General features: G+C 40.0%; 1 protein-coding gene across 15 annotated transcripts in view; it reads left to right on the top strand.

Annotated features, from left to right (window-relative positions):
* Positions 1 to 25,485, top strand: part of FAR2 (fatty acyl-CoA reductase 2) — a 148,268-nt gene that overhangs the window by 82,532 nt on the left and 40,251 nt on the right. For all 15 annotated transcript variants that reach the window (XM_021382035.1, XM_021382033.1, XM_021382027.1 and 12 more), the window contains 2 exons: positions 21,253 to 21,428; positions 24,143 to 24,322. In XM_021382035.1, coding sequence (XP_021237710.1) covers positions 21,253 to 21,428; positions 24,143 to 24,322 — 356 coding nt within the window. The remainder of the gene's footprint in view (positions 1 to 21,252; positions 21,429 to 24,142; positions 24,323 to 25,485) is intronic.

The raw sequence follows: 25,485 nt of genomic DNA, 5'->3' as shown, positions 1-25,485 counted from the left end.
TGCCAGCTTGGTGTCATCTGTAAACTTACTGAGGGTGCTCTCAATGCCCTCATCCAGGTCATCAATATTGAAGAGGACAGGCCCCAGCACCGACTCCTGGGGAACACCACTCGTGACCTGTCGCCAGCTGGATTTAACTCCATTCACCAATGTTTCATCACCATTCACCATGTTTCAAAGGTTATAATTTTCTTGGGAGCCTTGAGAGAGAAGGTGTTGCCATCAGGTTATTATCTGATCAGAAAAGAGTGCATTTAATGTTCATTTGCTGTGAAGTATTAACTGTAAGTAAACTTCAGGGGAACTTCTGAGAGACATGTTCCCATTTTCTAATTTACACTACAAATACACTCACATCTCTGAATACAAAGCATATCACACTGAGAAACAAAATGCATAAAACAAATGAGCCTATGTAATATTCACTTTGGTATCAACCATGTTGCTACAGGCTTTAAGCAAAATGACAACTTCTTATTTCTCTAGTAGTTTCAGTATTAACTAACATCAATTGATTATACAACTCCAATTCCAACCTCATATTTTTCCATAACATTATAATTTCTGCATGAAGTTTCATTCAGGAGAGAGTGAACCCTCACGATGTTTTGACGTTCATGTTTGGATTACATGATTGGAAAAGTTTAACCTTTATCTCAGCTGATCTAAATTGGATGATTCTAAGTGGATTCACACTGTGATAAAATTAAAGCAATGTGACAGTTTACCAGGACACTCATTTTTAATTATGCTACCATGATGCTGTACCAAAATTTGATAGATTAATTCCTTGACCCATGTAGATTGCTTGCAACTCATTGTGTAAAACAGGGAAGAACAAACTTTTGAACATTACCAGTGATAACATGATGATACCTCTTAAAAGAGAAAAAGTTTCTAAGTAGCACCTCAGTAGAAAAAATACACCCTCACAATATTACTTTACTAATGTTGCTCTATGGTTTCGCCTGTACAGGCACTGTGCCTGTTTTCTCACTGTGCTGTTAACTCTTCCAGCCTGGCCTTAGTTGTGAAGGGAAGGCTATCTCAGTCTTTTCTCATGGGCAGACTGAGGAAAGCCCTGCTATTTCAATTTCTTATTCAGTTCTTGGAATGTTCAGAAAGAAAAAGATCAGAGAGATAGATAAGGTCTGAGATTTTTCTGTTTTCTGGAAAAAAAAAAAAAAAAAAAAACATCTGCTTTAATGGTGTTATGGGTGGAGCAGGCCATCTTGCCCATAGGGTGTTTCCCCTTGCCTTTGAGTCACAGGAGCAATTCCTCACCTCACATTCCTCAAGTCCAGCCCCTGCCTCCCCTGCACCATTACACACCTGTTGTAAAAGAAGTGGATAATAAAATAGCATTTATTACCCCCAAAACAAAGCAGTACCAAGGACTGCAAGGGAGGAGCATCCTGGAACAGAAAAAAAAAATTGCATGCAAGCGAAGGTGCAGGGAGCAGCCCTCAGCATAGCAGCCCTCAGCATGCTGGGCTGCAGGAGCTGCTGGGCGGGGGCATGATGGGCAACACTGGGGGTACGAGAGGGAGGGTCTGGTAAACTCACAGTTAGTTTGGTCCAGGAAGGGAATAGGTTGGAACAGTGATATCAAGCCAGCCCACAAGCAGCTTTCCATCAGCTCTGTCTCGAGATACGGACTCTGCTTTCTGTGCTGTAGTGATGTGCTGATTCTGTCATTATCTTGTGAAATAAAGTGCCAACAGCAGGTACCCTCTTGTCTCCACCAGCTGGCATTCATTCTCAGCCAACCTTCTGTAAGCACAGATCTTTTCTGTCCAATTCTTCTGGTGTCTAGCACTACTCCTTAAAGAAAGACATTTTATCGACTTTTTGCAGAATAAATATTATCCATTCTCCCTTTTCATTCTTTTCTTTATTCCAGTAAAGACCACAAAGAAAGAAATAAAATCTGTTTACATGTAATACAAGGAAAGGAGTGGAAAATGGCAAGAGCTGAGGATATCTGTTGTAAAAATAACAGCACAAGTTTGAGAGGAGTTGTCACAACATACTTTTTTCAAATTATGAATTATGAACATCTAAAGGCAAAAATTGGAATGCACATTTTGCTCTGTAGGATTTAAGTCAACTGTTTCACAAGATCAAGTTCAGCTCATTGCAGCATCGACACTTTCACATAAGCAGGGTTTGTCTCTACAGTTTTGAAGATAATTGGCCCAGTTTGTCACTGGATCATTACAGGATAGGTTAGCTGAAAGTATTCTGGAGAGCCAGGTGGGAGGACAGGATGAGACTTACATAGGTACTTCTCCCCTCTCACCCCATCCAGGAACTGTTCAGTCAGTCCTTGGGCAGTCTCTGTGGCATTACCATATCTAGAGACATTGTGCATGGCCCAGGAAGAGAAATCTTGAGCTTTTTAATTAAATATGTGCAGAAAGGATCTGTACACATCAGAGAAATGTGTTGACTGATACACAGTTAAATGGAAGTAGGTTAGGTGTGGTACAAAGCATGAACTCAGGCAATTGCAGTGCAAGGCACTTGTGGAGAAGAGCATATTGCAGTCCAGAGTGAGATGAACTGGAACTGGTAAGAAATTTTAAAAAACAGCTCCTGCATGGTCTTATTTTATGACTGACATGTCTTAGGAGAGAGGCAGGATGTTACTTAGGCACAGAAGAAATAGCTCCTAGAAATCTTCCCTAGTGCCTGAAGGATATTATTAATCTGGCTTTCTACCAGTACAGAGATTTTGGGAAAGGTAAAGGAGGAGCAAAAATACTGCAGTCTGGGCTCATGTGAATATCCTGTGAAGAAGACGGGTTCCACCCCTTCCTCCCGAATAGAGGAGGGGAACCTCTATGATTCCTTGTATTTTTGCTTGCCAAGACAAAAAGTAAGAGTAAGGACAAAAGTAGAAACAGCAGCAGTGATGTATTTTTGAGTCTGTGTAATTTCTTCAAACATTGCAGCCAAGACTTTCTTTCTTTCTGCATGCAAATATCCAGATACCCTCTCTTCCTCTGTACTGACCACTTTTTTTGATAGAAGAAGAAGCCATGAAGGGATGAAGCCTGCAGCCTTGGTCAGTAACCGCCTGCAGAGCTGGACCATGTTTCTTGTCCTATATATGCTCTTTGGTGTGTCTTCAGAAAGCAATGGCACTGGTGTTTGTTCTTTTGTGGTCCTTGTCATCTCATAATGCTGTTAATTGTAGAAAATCTAGATATCCTAATGTGCTGTTAAATCTGAGCTTAGTACTAGTCTTTGTCTTGGCTTAGAAAGTTTAGTCTTAGCTTAAAAACCTGCGCACTTATTCTTGATCTCTTCCTTATTTCCTTTTGTTTTCAGAATGTTTCTTCTTCTGAAAACAGCAATCTGGGAGCCCATCTGCTTGTTAAGGGTAAATAGTAAAATTGTAGATTATCTCCAGTAGCTATTTATGTATGTTGTATATATATATGCAAATCTGGATATCACATTTGAAAATAATTTGCATGTGTTAATTTCATTTATTATCCTTTAATCACTTCTACTGCTTTTTGAGTGTCTTTTGTTTAGAGAGGCTGTTTGGGAATAACTGATTACTTTACACATATAAATAAATAGTCCCCTGTACTAGCATGTATTTCAGTAGGGAAGAGTGGATGGTACAAGAAATCAAATTGATGGACCAGAAACAAAGGAAGTAATGGGCTTGACAGACAGCCTTTAATCTCCACAAATGGTATCTTGAAATGTTGCCTTAGAGACCCAACTGAAAACCAAAATCTGGCATATTTAGTTTTAAATTTAATGGAAAAGTCAGTTTCACACAGTATTAGCTCTCCATGTGTACCTTTTCTTACTTTAAATAGCAAATAACCTGGAGTAAGTGCATATAAATGGCGTTACACTTGCATTTGTTGAAGCTGTACACTGTTTATCTTTGATTCAAAAGTAAACATATCTCAGGTGTCAATAGGAGAAAGCAAATAATTTAAGTAGAATTCACAGCTTTTACATGGAAATACATGCAGTTAAATTACTATTTGTGCTGGATGGAATCAGTTGCAGAAGATATGCATATGTATATACTTTATCAAAATAAAATTTATGGTTATTGGGAGGTTCCAAAAAACTATTTCAGAGAACATACTTGATTTGTTACTTGGCATGAGAATGGGGCAGCAGAACAACTATTGCAACTATTTTTTATTCTAGAGGCTCAAAGGTGCGGCTAAACTGAAGCTTTGCTTATCTCTCTATTAAAGTGCAAAGATTAGCCTTCCACTGAAGGGGACATGAAAGAACAAGCTCTAGCAGTCCGCTGGCTCCCTGCTGTTGTTTATAGCAGTGACATACATTTAGTCTAATCCAATTGCATGTTATCTGCTCATTTTCACAAAATGGCAATGTGAAAAGCTCTTGAAGGGATACTTTAAAAAATCCAAGATTGTTTCTCTAAGTGTTTTTCATGCACCATGCATGCACCATGCACCGTTCATGCACCATGCACTCCTACTTCAGAGCTGATTTGGAATCGGTACTGCACCAGTTCTGTGTTTATCTGTGAATTGCAGGAAATACTACTCTGATTTTGTGCCTAAGTTGGTACACATGTATTTTTTTCATTTGCCAGTGTCTGCCTTGGTCACACAATTGTTGCTCTTCAGTCCCTCTCAGGAAAGAAACAGTTAAGTAAGGAGTATTACCTCCTGAAGGGCTTAAAAATAGGTTCTCTTCCCAGTTTTTCCGCTGCTTAGTTATGTGACCTTGAGTTAGTCATTTCAAAGCTAAGTGCCTGTTTCCTCCTCTGTGAAGTTTGGATTGTCTTTATAAAGAACTTAGTGAAAAATAAAGCTACATAATACTTAGATATGAATGGAATATTTAATAAAAATATATGTATGTATATCCAGACATACATGGAGATCTTATCCTTCCGTCCCTTCTGTCTCAAGTGTAATCTGTAAGGTTCAGGAACATGTAACCAACATCATTCCCTGGTCACTCGTAACTTTGAGACCATCTGCTCTAATAAAATATTCTTTCCATGGGCTGTGTGAATATGAAAACATTGAGTTCCTTGGAATGCAGATGCTCTCTAGCAAAGCAGTCAGCTCTGTATGCCTGACAGATTGCTCATGCGCTAACAGATGTTCAAATTCCTGGCATCAAGAGAATTAGTGGAAAATGAAACCAGAGTGGCCAAAGACTTCTGTGCCAAAAATAAGATAAACTCAGTGCCCAGAAAAGGGGAAACTCAGTGAAAGTAAAAACAAGTTCAATGCTGAAAAAGAAAAGACTGTTGCTAAAGAGCAACTGAATTTTGAAATTAATTGCACATGTTGTTATTGAGGCAATTAAATGAGGGATTGTTACTGTAAATCGGTTGATCAGGAAACTCTCTAAGACTCAGTTTGGAGTGTTAGAAATCAGGCATTCTTTATTCTCAGCACCAGGTGCATGAGGGGATCCTTCCACCTAATTGTGCATACCTTGCACAAATGATCTTCAGTTTATACACATGTGTTACATATGCAAAGGTTTTCCCAGGCAGTACATACATATTCAATACTTCCCACAAAATCAGTAACAAAGGGTTCCATCTCATTGCCTAGATTACACAATTCTTGCTTTCACAACTAGCTGATTCAAAGCAAAACTTCCCTTATCTACTGAATACAAAGAGTTCAGCGTATCATCCTTATCTACTTGGTACAAAGACACAGACTCTTCCCATTTTCTAAACAAACTACAGGGCTGTCCATCAACGAGCACTGGCAAGCTTAACAATATCGTTACAACTGGTATCAATTCTTTCTTTGCTTTTAAGGGTTTGTAGCTAACATACTATGACCCTCACTTTATCAATCTATTCAATCTCAAACAACATGTTCGTATGTATGTGCATATGATGTGCACATACATCACTCTGGCTAGCCAGTAACAAACCCAGGGCCATCTGGTTTTGTACGGTTATTTGTCAGATTGTCTCAATTTCTCTTTGCATTCTTACTATGCTGTGTATGGTGACATTAGAGAGTATCTCTAACGATGTAGCTGGATAGATATACCCTAGTCATTGCACTGTTGTCTTGAATTTGCATTGCTGGGAGTATCTCCTCAAATGCACAGGACTTTCCTTCAGGGGACCTAAAACCAGCTACTGGTTGGCTCCTGTAATGGAGCATATGGTTGGGTTGCTAGAACCAAATGTGTCTATAAGTGACCTTAGTCACATTTTGGTGTCTTGTTTGGTTAGGCCCTGTGTGAAATTGCAAAATGAAGGTATAGAATGATTCAGTTTTGTCCACCACATGGGTCTGATTGGTTGGTTTACCCTAAGGTATGCGCTATTTGTACAGTTCTCTCCCTATAAGACAGTAAGCAATGGAAATTGTGCATTTTTAGTGCTGGATTTATTTTTGTATTCCGTATCAAAGCATGCCAGACTGTTGGGGTTGCCAACTCTCTCTATTTTTGTCAGGTTTAACAGTACTCCTGCTAACTGATACACTATTTGCATGCTCCTCGGTAACTGGGTATACATCCAGCAATGACAGGAATTTGTTGCATTAGCTAGTTTCCCTACTATTTGTAAATGTACATTACTTTTGCATCCTTCACAACCTACAAAGCAAATTCCTAGCATTCCTGACTTTCAACTGCAAGGTAGTCTGTTCAACTTTCCATATGGAAGGTGCCTTCTTAATTTGAGAATAATGAATCCAGGGTCCTTTTCCTTCCAGGTTCACTGCAGTATGGGTGGTCAGCAGAACTTGGAATTGTCCTTCCCACTTCTCTTGCAATGGTTCAGAAATATAGGATTTGACATACACCCAGACTCCTGGTTGGAGTGGACATGCTGGTGAATAAAGACTCAGAGATTTTTTTAAAACCACATATTTATTTATCTCCTGCAAGACATCCCCAAAAGCAATTAAATAGTTTCTTGTATAATTTTCTCCCTGTATTCACATCTCTTCTGGTAACCCAGGAGTCTGGTATGGTTGTCCGTACATGAATTCGTATGGGCTAAGGCACTGTCTACCTCGAGGCTGGACTCTAATTCTCAACAGGGCCAAAGATAAAGCCCAAGATCAATCGATAGAGGTCTCTTGACATATTTTGCACAACTGTGTTTTAAGCGTTTGATTCATTCTTTCTGCTTTCCTGATAGACTGGGGCCTATAAGGGGTATGTAGCTTCCACATAATGTTTAGCAACTTGCTGATTTCAACAACAGCTTGTCACGGAGTTATCTATGGATCTGTGTCCATGACAGGGGGACAGCAGGTGCCCACAGGCCCACTGGCCCGGAAAAAGAAAAAAAAGAAGGAAAAAAAAAATGTCAGCAGTTTACGGGCTGGCCTGGACCAGTCCCGTGACTAATGCGGCAGGGGACCCGTGGACCCATGCCCTGGGGAAAAAAAAAGGGAAAAGGGGTGAGTTAGGACAGTTGAAGGGTTAACTATTGCATGGGGCTGCGGTAAGTAGAATGTAAGGCAAGATAAGAAAAGGAACTCGGCGAAACTCCATTATCAGCAGGGACCAGTACAAGGAACCGGCCGAAGGTGGAGTGACTCTGCAAAGTAGCAGTGGGGTGAAAAGGGCAGAGTGATGAAGACGTCGAGCCTTCATCCAACGACCACCAGGAGGGGGGAGGAAGACCTCGAGCCTTCATCCAACGACCACCAGGAGGAACTACAACGCATGCGCTGGAGGGATGGACATATGCAAAGGAATTCCTGGGAAATGATGAATATGTAGATGGGTCCAAGGAAACCTGCTGAATATGTAGATGGGTCCCAGGAAACCTGCTGAATATGTATAAGCTTGGCTTTTAAATATCTAACATTTCTGCCCATGGTTATGCGAGTTTGGTAGGGCGGTGACCCCCCTCGCATCCGGTGTGGGTGCAGCACCGTAATAAACATACCTGCTTTATAACCTAATCTCGGGTTATGGAGTTTGATTCCGCAAATAAGGGGGAAGGGTAAGGGATTAGTATACGGGTCTAAAACAAAGCAGCGACAGCAATCTGAGGAGGAACGTTGATTTACTAAGTATGATATCAGAATTGAGGCCAACAAATCAAACAAAGAGAGAGCGACTCCAAAGCCAAAGTCTTACTCTGTAAGCTGCAGGGGGACCACGTGCTTCTCCGAAGCAAACCAAGAAAGGCACTTCAGGTCTGTGAGGCCGCTTCACCAACGCCCTTGAGGCGCAAAGACTCCTGGGGAATGCAGCTCCCCCCCTCCCCCTCTGAGATCCAAGCACCCAGAAGTAGCAGTCCACAGAACCAGAACATTAACTCTTTGACTGCCAGAACTTTACATGATGTTATGATGTGGAATACCAACAACAAAAAATCACAAAACCATGACACTACTTCAGCTACAAATGTTGGCTTCTATCAGATGATATTCCAATAGGTGTTCCAAATCTTGGAACTATTTCTTTCAGTAACATTTTCACCACTTCTCTGGCTTTATTGGTGTGACACGGAGAGGCTTCAGGCCAACTAGTTTATGTCTATGAGGACTAACATATTTCAGTCCTCTAGTCCTAGGTAATTCAGTAAAATCAACCTGCCAGTATTCTACAGGTGCCTGGGGTTATTTTTGTTTGTATGTCTGTCTGTCTGTTTCTCCCAGGGAATCTGGGAAATTGATGATCTGCTTCTACAGAATATGATAGAGCAGGTTGCAACTTAATTTAGAGACTGTAGTTCCCTCAGTTAAATATATAGTTTGGATGTATAGCTTCATGCAAGTAGTCCTCTGCAGATCATTGTGCATTTCTTGTTTGTGAAATATTAAGTAGGATGAGAGGTACATTTCAGTACAGGTAGTTGTTTGTGGTGTGTTTCCTCTTCACTCCTTCAGCCAGGGTTTTCCACCAGTATATTAAAGCATTCAAATAATTTATAACTTCTCAGGTACAGAGGACAAAGGCTCAGTAGTGGTAATCCCTGCTCAGACAGATGGGTAGACTTTTGTATGCAAACAAGTTTTTGTTCAACCACTAGCTGAAAATGTTGCTCATTCTGGTGACACGTGGGAAATGACTTGTTACACCTGAAGCATAATTAGCCCAGCTACTTGCTTTTCTGCCTTATGTCAGCCTAAAATTATTTGAAATCTAACTCTAGAAGCCAATGGCAGGACACGCAGAAAACATGAATGGCATTTCATCTTACATGAATCTTTGATCTATGTTGGTAGGGATGTGATCTGAAAATATAGTTGCAGAGAAAAATAGCTTTTCTCTTTGTAGACATGTGGTATTCTTGGACTTTTGTGAGATGAAGATTGGATGTCAGTGTGAAAGATGTATTGAGTCACAGATCCTTTGACTAGAAACTTTTAATGATATGGTTTCAGCTGGAACAGCTGATAGGAGTACCAAAGATAGTAAGTCAGGGTTGTGATGGTTAATTACCCTCCAACAGCTTCTAAGAGTTAGCTAGAACCTGAGCCTGGCTTTATGACACTTGCTATGGCTTTCCTGACCCTCTTTAAAATGCATATGTGTTTTCTTCCTTACTAAAATATCTGAATCTTCTACCAAAAAAAAAAAAAAGAGAGAGAGAGAGAGATAGAAAGAGAATTCTGTTGTTCCTACCTGACTGCAAACCAAATGTGACTCCAGTCTAAAAGAAAGGTCATAAGGAGGATTCGGCCAACTATAGACCTGTCAACCTGACCTTAGTGCCAGGGAAGGTTATGGAACAGATTACCTCGAGTGAGATCATACGGCATGTGTGGGACAGTCGGGGGATCATGTCCAGCCAGTATGGATTCACGAAAGGCAGATCCTGCTTAACAAATCTGATCTCCTTCTATGTTCAAGTGACGTGCCTGGTGGATGAGGGAAAGGCTGCTGATGTAGTCTACCTAAACTTCAGTAAAGCCTTTAACACTGTCTCCCACAGTATTCTCCTGGAGAAGCTGGCAGCTCGTGTCTTTCCTGGATAAAGAGTGGCTGGAGGGCTGCACCCAGAGAATAGTGGTGAATGGAGTTAAATCCAGCTGGTGACCAGACACAAGTGGTGTTCCCCAGAGGTCATTACTGGGGCCTGTGCTGTGTAATATCTTTATTGAGAAGCTGGACAAGAGGATTGAGTGCGCCCTCAGTAAGTTTACAGATGACACCAAGTTGGGAGGATGTGTCAATCTTCCTTGTGGTAGGATGGCCCTTCAGAGTGATCTGGGTAGGCTGGATCACTGGCGTGAGGCCAGTGGGATGAAGTTCAACAAGACCAAGTGCCAGGTCTTTGACCTCAACAATTCCAGACAATGCTACAGGCTTGAGGCAGAGTGGCTGGAAGCCTGTGTTGAGGAAGTGGACCTTGGGGGTGTTGGTTGATGTTCAGCTGAACATGAGCCAGCAGTGTGCCCAGGTGGCCAAGAAGGCCAATGGCATCCTGGCTTGTATCAGGAATAGTGTAGCCAGCAGGAGCAGGGATGTGATCGTCTCTCTGTACTCAACTCTGCTGAGGCTGCATCTTTCTGAGTTTTGGGCCCCTCACTGCAAGAAAGACATTGAGGCGCTGGAGCACATCCAGAGAAGGGCATCAAAGCTGGTGAGGGGTCTGGAGCACAAGTCTTAGGAAGAGTGACTGAGGGAACTGGGATTGTTTAGTCTAGGGGAGAGGAGGCTCAGGGGAGATCTCATCTCTACAACTACCTGGAAGGTGGTTGTGGCAGGGTTGGTGTTGGCCTCTTTTCCCGTGTAACTAGTGATAGGACTAGAGGGAATGGATTCAAGTTGCACCAGGGGAGATTCAGGTTGGATATTAGGAAAAATTTCTTCTCTAGAAGAGTGGTCAGGTTCTGGAACTGGTTGCTCTGGGAAGTTGTTGAGTCACTGTCCCTGAGGTGTTCAAGAAACGTGTAGATGTGGTACTAAGGGACATGGTTTAGTGGGGAAATATTAGTGGTAGGTAGATTGTTGGACTAGATGATCTTGGAGGTTTTTTCCAACCTTGGCAATTCTATGATTCTGTGATTCATTCTCATTTTTTACTTAAACATGAAAAGTCTTGCAGATCATGTGAAACATGAGCTGGCTTGTCTCTTGCCATCAGTGCTGTTAAAGCATTGTAGTCAGGTACAACTGTGACTGCAAAAAAAGGGAGAAAATTCTCACATCATGTAGCTGAGCCATCTGCAGCAATACTCTGATCTTTGTACTGGGAAGTGAGTGGCATTGACTCCTGGAAAGGGTGTTAACTATCACATGCTGGCAGTAACTGGCCCTTCCAGCCACTGGTGTCTTTATTCTGAAGCAAGAGTACACATTCTGCTTTATAAGACCCAAGATACTGAAAAAAGGAGTACATGTGCCAAAAATCTGGCATTGACTTCATAGGCCAAATTTGCCCTTTCCTTATATAAGGAAAATTTGATAGAGTTATTTATATCCATTCCAGGAAGAGGTGAATTTTAAGAGCATTTATTATGGACAGAGCCAAACCAAGCACTGGCAGAAAGAGGTCTTATATACAGAAACCAGTCTGTATTTTATATAATGTGCTGAGACGTTGGATTGAGAGTGAAGATCTGAGCTGTGATTCCAGCTGCCAGGCTTGCATGTGTGATTCTGCAACCATTTCTGAGATATTTCCATGGAGTCTTCTGAGAACTGGCTGTAATAATAAATAATAGTAAGAAAGAAGGGGACAGACTCTTTAGCAGGGTCTGTTGTGACAGGGCAAGGGGAAATGGTTTCAAACTAAAAGATTTAAACTGGATACAAAGAAAGTTTTTTATGGTAAGGGTTGTGAGGCACTGGAACAGGTTGCCCAGAAAGATGGTGGATGCCCCATCCCCAGACACTCAAGGTCAAGCATGATGGGGCTCTGAGCAACCTAATCTAGCTGGGAGAGTTGGACTAGATGACCTTTAAGGGTCCCATCCAACTCAAATGATTCTATGATTCTATAATCAGAGTCACTAATTACAGTGGATCTCTGCTAAAAGTGCTATCAGAGCCATTTGGTGTCCTAGGTAACCAAACACTATTTTGACAGATGGTTCCATCTTCTTAAGGAAGGTTTTAATTCTTTAATCTGAATGTTCCTTGGATGGAAATCAAGGATTACTTGTAACTCTCCACTTTCTTGCTTGCTTGGAATAATGACACTACAGAAGATCAGTTTAAAATGGTTAAGTCATCATTTCTTAGATACTTTCTTAGAATATCAACTATTTTCTTCTTTTCTAGACTCTCTTTTTCACAATTGCATTCACTTCCTGTAATGATCCTGCTTTTAGTCTTATAATTTTGATTGTCTTCTGATTACCTCCCAGATGATGAAGCTCTAGTCCTTTTTTTTGCGTACTATATGTGTTGCATGTAATGTTTCTGTGAGGATGTTAAAATACTCATATGATTACAGTTAAGTGACAGCAAGGAAGGAAAGAAGATATCTGATAGGTCTGAGGTACCTGGACTTAGTTCTTCTTTTTAAGCACTGATCAAAAAATCGCATTGGTTGAAATTATTGCACACAGTGTTTAAAAGTATTTTTTATTTTGAGTAGTTTAAATACTTGAAGCATTTGTCTTGGTTTGTTGAACTTCTGTTACAAGTGATATCAAAGGAAATATTCCTCCCTTTACACTTTTCATCAGAATGAACATTGGTGCCCACACTTCATAGGACAAGGGAAAATGGTTTCAAATTAAAAGAGAGGAGATTTAGATTGGATATGAGGAAAATGTTTTTTTGTTTTTTTTATGACAGTGGTGGTGATGCATTGGAAAGGATTGCCCAGAGATGTGGTGGATGCCACATCCTTGGAGACATTCAAGGACAGACTGAACAGGGCTCTGAGCAACTTGATCTATCTGTAGATGTCCCTGTTCATTGCAAGGGAGTTGAACTAGATGGCCTTCAAAAGATCCCTTCCAACTGAAATGATTCTGTGATTCTATGATTAACTGTGATCTTCATGATATCATCTCCCCTCTGTGCCTCAAGAAAAGGAAGGGAAAAGGTCAGAGATCTTAAGGAAGTGAACAATAAAGTGCAGGACATTCACCCTAGGTTGACACAACTGCTGCTTTTGTGGGGTGCATGATCATGGTTAAGTATTTCAGTTCTCCCAGATCTACTTAAAGCATCTGTGCAGTTGTCCTTGAAACTAGATTCTGAATTGCATGCCTATTTTATGTGTTAGTACAGGTTACATGCCATCTATCTGAACTACATGTGTGGCAACCAGTGTGATTGTCCTATTTAGGAACAATGTTATTGCAGAAGAAGTACCCAGAGAGTCTAGCTGAGATAAGGTTGCCTGGATGTGGGGATCCTTCATTGACTTTTTTTGGCAGTGGTCTGTTTTCATTAAAAAGCAGCACCGTGAACTGTGAGTTCCTGTGTCATCTACCGTACGGAAACACCAGAAGGGAGAACCTAGGCCTGCTGTGAGGCTCAGCCAGTTCTAGTCATCAGATGACGTGACCATTTGTATGTATAAACAACTACTGCTGTGCAGAGTACAGCCTGTCAGTGATTGCATTGTGCTAGGTCAGCTGTTTCACAGCTGGCTGAAGATTTCATCATGCTGCATTTAGTACCTTTTTCACATCACTCACCTCTCTGGAACTTCACGACTGAGTGACTAACCTGTTGCCAGGACTGCAGCTCACTCGTTTGTAAGGCTTTACTGCATCTTCTTGCTTTCTTTGTGATCTGTTGAGCCAAGTATACCTGGTCAGCCAGATGTGTGTTTGTGGATACCTGTATCTAGCCTGGCTCTCCCCACTAATTCTCCATGTGAAAGGGAGTTGTATCTGAGAGTACACTTTGCAGCTGCTGGCTACGTGTGATCCCCACTTCTCCAAAAGCCCTCTCCACATCACTGACATGACTGTAGACATGAATTCTATATTTTCAGAGGGGAGGAACTTCAGAGTTCCATGTCTCTGATGTATAGGATGTTTTAATGTGATTGTAGATGGGACTGCATTAGAGATCATTCTGTCTAGCTCTGAGGTACCCCAGTCTCCAAAGATCCTTAAAAATCAACTTGATCTTAGATATTTTAAAATGTGACAATGTCATCTCTCCAGGAAGCAGGCATCTGTGTTTGCCACAGCCTTTGCTCCTGGCTGTTTGGTCTTTGGGGACTCAACAAACACTCCTGAAGTTCCATGGTGCCCAAGCAAATCTGGCAGTGAAACTTCAAAGAGCTCTAATTAAGTCAGTAGGTATGGAAAAGCAGATTCACATCCTGTGTCTGTATAACTCTGTACCTATTAACACTTCCAAGTGCATACATAGATTCTCTAAGTAACTGGTAGTGAATTCTACATGGCAGAAGTTGAGGAAGGGGACATGGATGAGACTCAGGCCACAGCTGCATGCTCTTGTCGTCCTTTGATATCTGACTCTGCTTGCACCTTTCTCCTCACAACACTGTGTCACAGCTATGGAGGAGGGATGAGAAGGAAAACAGTTCTGGAAAATGTATGGGAAGAACTGTATTAAATTGATCCTGTGGGAAAAGCTTTAAGTGTTACAATCCTCCTCTGTGCTTAAATTCTTTCCCAGTGTAAATTGTCGAACATGCCATCAAATTCTGATGGTGATACTTTTCTAATTATACACAGGTACAAGAAATGTCTACAATGAATTTTAAAAAGCTCCATATTCTCTGTGACTTGTCCACCCACCTACATGATGGTACTATAGACCACAGAAAAGTCTGTCAAGTCCCTAATACTCCTGGCTACCATGCCTGTCTACAAAAGAGCTAGTTGCAGATTAACTGACATGTAACCTGAGTATTCATACTAGAAAAAAGCAACTTAGTCAGCAGCCAGTTTTCAAGGTAATTGGCCATCCAGTTGGCCATTCAGTTGGCCATCTTACACATCCTAAGTAGCTGGCTATCACATTTACTGAACTATACTGCTGAACTATACTGATATTTACTGTCTGTCATGTCTTTGTTTCTGTTGTCTTTCTCTTTAAATAATCAGCTTTTGTGTACTAGATATTGGTCACGAGTACTGTATTTCCACTATATTAGCTCTGCTCGGGGGAAAGTAATAATTCTAGATTGAAGCATAAGGCATTTGCTTTCCTATAACGAGGAACAGTCTGCTGTATGCTTTCTAACTGACTAGATGAATTATGATTTACTTGCCTTGAGAAGAACCATACTTAAAAGCAACTTTCTGAAGAAGAAACAAGGCAGAGAGTATGCAAGGGAAAAAAGGACTATCCTGATTAAAGCTACTTGAGCTCAATTTTCACATGTTTCTTGACTGAGCAATCCTGGTGCTTACTGCTAGAAATGTACCAGGCTAAAAATTAATTGCGGGCTAATTACTTTGTATCAGGAAGCTGCTAGGTTATTTCTCAGTTTTGCTGCCGTGGCTATTCTAAAAGTAGTCATGTACATTCTTTTCTTGAAGTAGCTATTGGAGGACTTCCATCAGTGGCAAACATCACCAGGATGTATTTGATCTTTTGTACTGTCAGATGAAAAATGCAGAAATTTGGCTTTTGCATAGCTGCTTTCATGCCATTGGTACCTACAGGAGTTTAGCTTCATGCTGGTCACTCACGTCCATTTATGATGCTGCCATTGAAATCAGAGAGGAATGTCTGCACTAGGGTGTTAATCTATGTACAAGAGATGCTCCAAAAGTAATACCTCCTGTTTTATTATGTTAGCTCACAACGTCAGAAGTGGATGTTGGTGGTATGTCAGTAGTAGTTGAACCTTCCCACCAATATTCTGTTAAAACTTACTGCTGTGTGATGGATGGCAGCAGAGGGGCAGTCTGACAAAATGGTGTCTGACATGGAAGTGCACATGAAGCAAAAGTGTGTCATTGAATTCCTCCATGTGGAAAAATGGCATCCATTGATATTAATTGATGGTTGCTAACCATCTGTGGAGATCGCACAGTGGACTGCACAGTTGAGACAGTGGGTGGTATGTTTCAACAGTGGTGACAATGACAAGAAAGACAAGCCACATACCAGACGGCCATGTACAGAAGTCACATAATGAAATGAAGGGCATCTTGATCAGCTTATCATCCACATGAATCAGCAGCTTACAACCAGGGAACTGTGTACAGATCTGAATACTGGCTTCAGTGCTTTGGAAATGATGGTGACAATGTTGGAATATCACAAAATTTGCACCAGGTGAGTCCCTCAAATGCTCACACAAGAGCAGAAAGAACACCATCTGCATGTTTGTCAGGACCTATTGAATCAGCGTGAGACAGAAGGTGACAATTGCCTGGATTGTATCATTAGCAGTGACAAGACGTGGTGTCACCACTATGAACTGGGGTCAGAACAGCAGTCCATGGAGTGGCAATGTGTGAATTTTCCATCGAGGAAGAGTGATGTACACTGCCTTTTGGTATAGGAAAGGGTTGATCCTTCTGGATATCCTGGAACCTGGACAAATCATCAACACTGACTGCTACATCATGACACTAAGTGGGAGGTTTGAACTTCCAGAATCAGAGAAAAGAAGAAAGCAACCTTTTTCTTGTAACATGATAACACCAGGACTGTTCTACCACACCCACTGTATAGTCCAGATTTGACACGTCCTGACTTCCATCTGTTCAGGCTGGTGAAATATGGACTGCATGGGCAACATTTTCCTAGTAATGCCACCATCACAGCAGCTGTGAATCAGTGGGCCACTTCACTGGTGCAAATTTTTATGAGTGTAGTATGCAGACCCTTACTCATCACTGCCAAAAATACATAGCTAATGGTGGTGTCTGTTGGAATACAGCATTTTGTAGCTGAGAATTTGCTCTATCAAATATTGTTATTGTGCTCTTTGCATGTGTTGTAGCTGCCATGGAAATAAACAGGAGGCATTACTTTCGGAGTGAGCTACATGTCTGTATATAATATAGATTGCTCCCTGTCAGTTATACATCAGTGCTCTCTTCTGAAGAGGGTATTTTACTTGCTTTCTTTTTAAATTATTCCATGCAGCAATGGAACACCTTTTTCAAAGGAGTTGTTGCCTCAGAGTTTTGCCACTTGGCCTGTGTTTTGCTCAGAATAAATTATTTATAGTTCCTTTTACAGAAATAATTCATGCTTATATTCTTCTGAATTATGCCAAGCAATCCCTTCTATTTCTCTGTCTGAAAAGATGGAAGCTTTCTGCTTTGTTTTAGTTATTGTTATCTGTTTGGTTTTTTTTAATTGATCTCTTTCAACCTTAATCCCCTCAGCAATACTTCATATATGATGCAGTTTGTGGGAATTGTCTAATTTTCCTCCATTTAAAGTGTTCTCATACTGTAATGCCTCAAAATCTGCATATTATAATGCAAATTAATGAATTCTGGTAATCCTTTCAGAGAAGCCTAGTATTATAGCACTTATTAAACACACTTGGCCCCACCATTCGCCATTTTGCATTGGTCTTTCTAAGAAAAAAAAGAAAAGGGAGAAGAAAAAACAAAAACACTGACATCTGGTTAAAATAGTATAACTTGGGTGCCCCAACATTATTTTTGTGTCACAGGCGAAAAGAAAAAGTAACTTTTCTAGGCCATTCTTTAAATCTTTGTGCTTTCTAGGTCAGTCACCATCAGTCAGTCAGTCACCTGGCCTTGATCCAGCCAGTGAGTGAGCATGAACTTGGCCTTAAATAGGCTCCCTAAAAGAACCATTAATGTCAACAGGTGTTCCCAGAGTAAGGAATCTTGAGTAGAGTGATGGAGAGCAGTAGCTGATCTTCAGCACTGCTGGGTCACAGCATATGTATTCAAAGCTTTGGAAGATTCATCTTTCACATCAGAGGAGAGCTCAGGAAATAGTGTTAGCATTACCAAGCAAATAGGAATACTGTTTTCTCTCCTGCATGTATTCCTCAATGAAATGCCATACTGCATAGTGCCTGCTGCAGTAAGTTGGCATTTCTTAAAATCTTCTTTGCTGAAGATTGTGGTGCCCCATTAAAGGGAGGACTACCCAGGCTTCTTTAAAAAGCTGTCATAAGATAGTGGTTTTACCAAACGTGTGATTTTTTTTTTTTTAATTTTTTTATCTTCACTTCACTGAAAATGTCTCCTAAGAAGGAAGCTAAACCCTTGGCATTTTACACTTTACCTTTATTTTTCAGCTGTGCTCTTTCCGTAGATGTGCAATTTGTCCTTTCTTGGGAGGTTTTTGTGGTATTAAAAAATCCTGAATGAAAGACTGATGGGCAGAAATCACTCTCAACTATTAAATTCCTTAACACAAGAGCAGAGAACAGAGAGAGCTATAGATATCGAAGCTTAAGTGGGCAGGAGTGGGGAAAGAGATACTCATCAAAAACACTCATATAATGTTGAGATTAATTCTGGAAATCTTGTTTTTGCAATAAGAGGTTGACAATGTAAACTGAAATCAGAGATTACTTTCATAAGTGGGAATTGCCTAACTATATAACTATAAAATAAGAAAAAATCAGCAAATTTCAGAGTGAAATTCTCCTCTGCTAATAGCAGCGCAAACACTCTGCAGAACCTGAGTCCTTTTTTGAGGATTAAAATGAGAATAGCAGCTGTCATTCTGCAGTGATTTTTTTATTCCCTTTTGGCCAAGTCTGTGGTGTTGCCACTGGAATGTGTTAGAGTACTCAGGAAGACAGAATGCAGTATTACTGATTTCCCTCCACTTACTTAATACTAGGCATAGACGATCGAACATTTTTTCCTCACTAGAATTATGTGGTAATTAGTGTATCACGTCTGCAGTATTTCTGACTTGGGCAGAATTTTCATGCAATTCCAACAGTACAGTATACCAGCCTACTTCTATCCCCAAAATTTATGTTGGGTGGACAGAAAAAGGAAAGACAGAACAACGCTAAGGCCTCATGCATTTATTAGGGATTTCTTATATATTGTCTGTGTGAGTTAATCATAATTTAGAGATTATATTATTGTTAAACTGTAGATTCAGCATCATCTCTATGTTAGGCATTCCTTCAGCTACAGGAAGAAGCATAGAATAAGCTGCATTTGTCTTGTCCTTAAATCTTCTTGTGCTTTCCCATGAAGAACTGACAAGTCTGAAACTTTCAGATTTCATAAGAGAGGCCATCGGCTTTGATTAAACAGCTGCTCTTGTTACCTGATTTAATAAACTGAATGTTCTTGTTCTCTAGAAGGTTTCCAAGGAGTGTGCTGATTTGTGAACATCATTTAGAAACTGCCTTTCTCCTTCAGAGGAATGCAGTGAATCACTGGAGGGAGTGAAACTGTAGTCATACACTCATGTGTAGTAGTAGGCAATGCCTCACAGTAGGCTCAGAAATGGAAGGAGATAATACCTGCAAGCAGAGGAGATGGGTGTAGGCAGAATATATTTGTCCGAATTTGAATCAAGTTGGCACTGCAGAAATACTCTTCTGTTTATATACACTGTGACTGAAATAGAGAAAGGGCTGATTTATTCTTTTTCTACCTTTGCATTATTTTTGCCAAAGTAAAACAGGTACAAAGTAATTCTTACTGAGTGGAGTTTTTCACTCTCTTTGCAATAGAACAAGCAAATGAGCAATTGTTCTTAAAATTCTTAAAAGATAACTTCAGTCTTAGATCGTCTTCTGAGAACTCTTCCATAAGCACTGGACAGATCAAAGATAAGGCAATCTCCAGGAAAAGAAGAGACAATGATAGTAAAGAGATGATCAAACTCAGTATTACTAGTGAGTAAGCTACGCAGCAGAGGAAGCAACCAAATAAATTAGAGCTACTGAGAAGTCAGCTGGTTCATCTTCATACCCTGAAACAGGCCTAACTATTTCCTGCCCTTCCTGGCAATGCTTATCTTGGCAGTTCTTAAATGTATCCAAAGTGCTCTCCCACAGCTTCCACTAGTGATTTGTCCCAGCACTTAGTCATTTCTGTCAGTGAGCTGATTACCTTTGAAGTGTGGTTATCCTTTGAAATCTAGATTATACCTCTTCAGATTCCACTAACTCTCTATTCTAGTTATTCTTTCTGCTCTTGTTGTTGTAGGCTCTCTGCCCCCAAAATGGAGGTCTTAATTGTTACTGCTATTTCAGTTGTAGTTGTGCAAATAAAATGATGCTATGGAATGGAAACGCAAAACCTTTAGAACAGACATTTATAGTTTTGCCCAATTCAAAGCCCAAGGATTTTTTCAAATTCTGCTGTAACAAACTCACATAATCTTTTGAAATTCAAACTTCAACATATTTGCCTTTGAGATTAACCAAATAAAAGGTCTCTAAGTGGATCTTAGGATCTGCCTGTTTTCAGGTGTCAAGCAGAACTGCACCCAGATGTATATAGTGTTATCAGCGACTCAGAGCTAATGAGTAAAGTGTAATTAATTTACAGAGTAAAAATGGGAACTGAGGAAATAGCCATTTTTACACAGGCACTTTTCAGGTGATAACAGTATTGGTTTCCTATTCCTTTCAGCAGGGCTGTTCATAGTTACCTTGCAGGATACCTGCTTTCTTGGATCAGTGCTAATTTTGGACCAACAGACAGTATAGGAAAATGTAGGAATCTTTTTACTGGATGGATATATGATTTTGTCATTCTGCAAAAGACTGGAAAGAAAATGTGTGTTTGAAAGGGCTATGAAACATAGTCATAAAAAAAATGACTTGAGAGGCCAACTAGCTGCGCGTTTGTCCAGTCATGCAACTTGAGCAGTATGGGTTATCACTGTTCCCATTTTTGCATATGAAGGAGAACTCCCATGAGACTTAATTTACATGACTGAAGAGTCCAAGTTGGAAAGTGGCAGTAAAGTAAGAAGATGAGCTGGAGCATGAATTGGTCTTCTATTCTGAAGCCTTTCGTAGAACAATCAAGAAAATGGATGGAGCAAATAGTTCATAGACTTCCTCACTCCAAATTCTGCCCTCCTCCTCCGTAGCTTCCTTTGTGGTTTGTGATCTGCCCCTGAGGTCAAATAAAAACTGGTTGCAGGAGATGTGGAGATACAGAAGTTTCAGTGGATGCCCCAAGAAATGAGTGGTCTAGAGAAGATTCATTCATCTCTTTAGGGCACTACATTCCCTCCTGCATTTTTTTTGTTTCCCTGTGAGGTTTTTCCTTGGAAGGAAACAAGTGAATTAACTATTTTATCATCTTGCTTGTATGTTGTCTCTGAAAGTATGGGGAGGGGGGGATTCTCTTTCATGTCAATATCACTGACTGACATAATCAGACTGGCTACTAATCAAAGTGATTTCAGTAGCCTAATTCTGTACATCATCTCTGTTTGTGCTTCAAGGTCTTTGACAGGGTTCGAGAAGATTGCCCTAATTTCCATGAGAAGATTAAGCCTATTAATGCTGAACTCACTCAACCCAAGTTGGCCATCAGTGCTGAAGATGAGGAGGAGCTTCTGACCCGGGTCAATATTGTCTTCCACTGTGCAGCAACAGTACGCTTTGATGAACCCCTAAAGTAGGTTCTGCTTTCCGTGTTTGCTAAACATTATTCAGAATGCAAGTGGTTCATATTACAATATTCAGTGCGTCTTTTGTATAGCTGCAGTGATCTCCATTTAGATTCTCATGCAACCTGTAGTCCTGCACTTTTTCTAAATGCTTTGAAAATGTCATTTGCATGTGCACATCAAAAGTGAAGTAACTTGGCAGATTTCTATGGGAACAGAAGGAAATATGGCAAGCTTGGATTGTAAAATAGTAAGAGAGTAAAATATGACCTAAAATTGGTATAGATAAAAGTGTTTTAGATCAAGAGGGAAATGTTTTGGCAGAACTAGCTGGAGACAGCTTGAAATGAAACTATGTTATGTCTATATCTAAAGCTAGTTAGTGTCAATGGCCTTTCTTTGTCAATGAATGACTGAAGAGGGAAATGAGATTATGTTTAACAAAATAGCCTTTCACAAGATCTAAAATACCCAATATTCCAAATAATTAACTGCTTAAAATAAATGCACAATTTCTGAAACAGCTCCCTTGGGACAGCCTTTTCAGAGAAGGCTTTCCATTAAAAAAGAACGGAAGAAGTAAGCATAATAAATGGGAAATGTAAGTGCTTCTGTGCAAAGTGATATAGATCAGCAAGCTGAGGTGGCTGATCTGGATTGCCAAATCTTCCCAGTTTTATGAAAAATGCTAGAGCCACAAGAATAGAAAGCACAATTATTGATATTTGGTCTTCATTTGCTCCTTTGCAGACTAAATAGATAGCCAATCTGTCCACCATAAATTGCTGCTTTTTACAACAACTAATTAGAGAATCCAACAGAAAGGAAGCAGCTCCATTTATAGAAGCAGCTCAAGCTGTAACCAGCTAAACAATATACTACACTAATATCCATAAATGTTCTTGAATTGATAGAGTAATGATTATACTACAAAAATACACCACAGTGACATATAACATTAAAGGGAAACTGCATTTTTTAATAAGGGAGATGGCTAGAAAGAAATTAAAAGAAAAAGCTTAAATAGTCCTCTGCTTGGAAGAAGTATAGAAGTTATCTAAAGGCTGATCTGTCAAAATGTCTATATGAGAACAAGCAAAATTCACTATGATTAAATGATAAAATGTGTGAAGTTGTTAGAAAGAAATGAGTCTTGTCTGAATGAGAAGTTAAAGTCTAGCAAGTTTAATGTGATTCAAAGGCAGTGTTATCAAGATACTAGAAAAGCAGTGACAGAGAAACTAAATGAATTATTGACATCAATACAGAGTACAATTTGGGAATTCTCCAGATGCAATTATTGAGGGCAGAAATCTGAGAAACTGTGTTATACTGAAATATTAGTAGATGCAGTTTTAATATAAATAGAAAAACTAAAGAGCCAGGGATCACAGAGTCAGATAATATTCCCACAGGAGGATAAAGGAACTCTTTCCCAGTAGAAATTCATGCTGAGTCTGCACTGTGAGTGCAATTCTGTTCATCCCATCTCAGAATGATTACAGTGCAATAGAAATGTACATGAAAAAGTAACTTCCATGTGAAAGAAAGCTAAAGTAGAAATATTCTACAAGAAGGACAAGTGAGGAGGAAATAGAAATCTGTACAAAATACTATCCTTTAATAGCACCATGCTATTAAAATTAGTATCTCTGGGTTAAGATATTGTGATCCAAACATTAATCATACCATTAGCTTCTGCTTTCATTCATCTGAACTATTTACAATTCATTTCAATGACGGTATAATTAACTTCTTCAGTGTGCCCTTTACTGGACAACATTATTCATAGTCTCTTACCTTTTGTTGAAATCTTCTAATTCAGGGCTGAACAGATTGCATATTCCTTAGCCTTTTCCATTCTGTATGGGAAAGTGTCTTTTTTCCAGTATAGAGCGTGCAGTAAAGTTGAGTGTTTCTTCACTGAGATCCAGCAAGTATGCAGTGTGGATCCTTCAAGGTCAGACTTATTAACCCAGACACTTTCTCTCTTCTTTTTATCAATCTTTTCCTCACTCCTTGGGAATTTAAGTTATCTCTCATTACAGCTTCTTTCAGTATCAACCTGTTTTTCTGGGCCCAAAGACCCTTTGCTGAACCCTTGCATGTGTCTGGTTTAGCAGTGGTCACCTAAAGAGAAGGCTGAATGAGGTCCAAAGAAATTACAACAACTCAGTGGTCATGTATATTGGAGATATTTATTCCAGGAGAAGGTGGCAAGTATGTGAGATTTAGAGATGTTAGTGAAATGTTACCTCTGAACCTTCATACTGAGTAAAAGTATTTCAGTTGCATTCTGTGGCCAGATCAGTGGATCCAAGAGCATTTCTCTGAAGATTATTTTATATGTCACTCTTTTAAGCTTTCAGCTCTTTTCAGTACAGTGGGAGCACATGCTATATACAAACTGGAAAAACTATAAAGAAGCCTAGGCTAGCCCTCAGAGGTGATAAAGAATGTGGCCAGAGTTAAGAAAAACAACTCTGAGAGCAAATAAAACCACATTGTGAATGAAAAGATCAGCATTGTGACCAGCAGCTATTAAGCTACTATACCACTTATAATGATCTTGTTTGAACACATTCTGGTCAAATGTGTTGTTATCTGTGACCCCTTCCCTTATTTGTTTATTATTTGTCAGGGAGAAGGGTTTGGATAATACTCATCTTTGATCAGTTCTTCCCAGTGAAATGCATTTTGTTTCTTTCCCTGCCCTCTTTAGACATGCCTTGCAACTGAATGCAATGGGCACACAGAGGCTTCTAGAACTGGCCCAGCAGATGCAGAAGCTGGAAGCCTTCATCCACATCTCCACTGCCTATGCAAACTGTGTGCGTAAATGCATAGATGAAATCGTCTACCCGCCTCCAGCTGAACCCAAGAAGCTTTTTGATTTAGTAGAGTAAGTAGAAACAACATCACTTGGTTGAACTTACCAATACTTTCCCAAATACAAAAGAATGATAAAGCAAAATAAAACATACTTGATAAGTCTGTGATTTCAGTTGCTCCTACGTTTTTTCACACACCATTTTTAAAAAGACGTAGTGATTTCATTAGAGTCCAGCACTAAATTATGCCTGAGTGCATTGCTACCAGGAATGAAGTTGTGCTGCTTCTTTCTGCAGTACTCAGCCCTGTTGCTACCTTAGTAAGATCTCAAAGTTTTCGTATACCTTATAATCACTTTTTTTTATCTCTCCAGCTTCTCAATATTGATTCTACATAGTTCAAGAATTCTGCTATACTAAACTGGAGCTATACAGAGATTAGTCAGAAACAGGTTGTTTTAGCAACAATTTGGAAATGTTGCCAAGAGATACCAACCCTCCAAGGGCTGCAACCAAGCCTGCTGAGTTCACCCCATAAGGTCTACTTTCCACAGGGTAACTCTCTTCACACAAACTACTAGGCCATCCACAGAAGCAGGACTATTCTCTGTTGAGAACCACAGTTCAGTGTGAATATTTAGGAATTTGATGAAACAACAAAAAGGCCATGTTTAATTTAATTTACCAAAATGAAGAGTAATTACTAAAAGTAACAAAATCTGCTGAAAAAGGTCCCAGGAAGTCTTATCTTTAAAATTTTCCTACAGATGTAACTTTGTTTTCATTTGTTTTCCAGTGTTATTCCATCTGTGTGATATAAGCAACTAACCTATGAACTACCAACCCAGAGAGCTGGTATAAATTCTTTCTTCTTGATTCTTCCAAAAAGAAATAATTTCACAAAGTTTTACTCCAGAAAACTTAATAAAAATCAGTGTTTTCTTTTTCAGTTCTTCTAGTACCCACAGTCTTGGATATGTTTACTTCCAGTTAATAGTTATTTCTCATTTGTCAGAGCACAATAAATATGTAAGAAATGCCCTATTGCATTAGTGTTGGACTGCCTGGCCCAATACATTGCCCTCAACAGTGGCAATGCTTTGCAAAGTAACTGCACAAGCCTGGATACTCTTTGTGATGCATTCCCCTTGTAGACTCCCAGAAACCAGAACCACTGAATCATAGAATCACAGAATCATAGAATGGCTTGGGTCGTAAGGGACCTTGAGGATCA

This window comes from Numida meleagris, unplaced genomic scaffold (genome assembly GCF_002078875.1).
Source record: "Numida meleagris isolate 19003 breed g44 Domestic line unplaced genomic scaffold, NumMel1.0 unplaced_Scaffold165, whole genome shotgun sequence".
NCBI classification, from domain to species: Eukaryota; Metazoa; Chordata; class Aves; order Galliformes; family Numididae; genus Numida; species Numida meleagris.
This window is presented reverse-complemented; position numbering and strand designations above follow the sequence as displayed.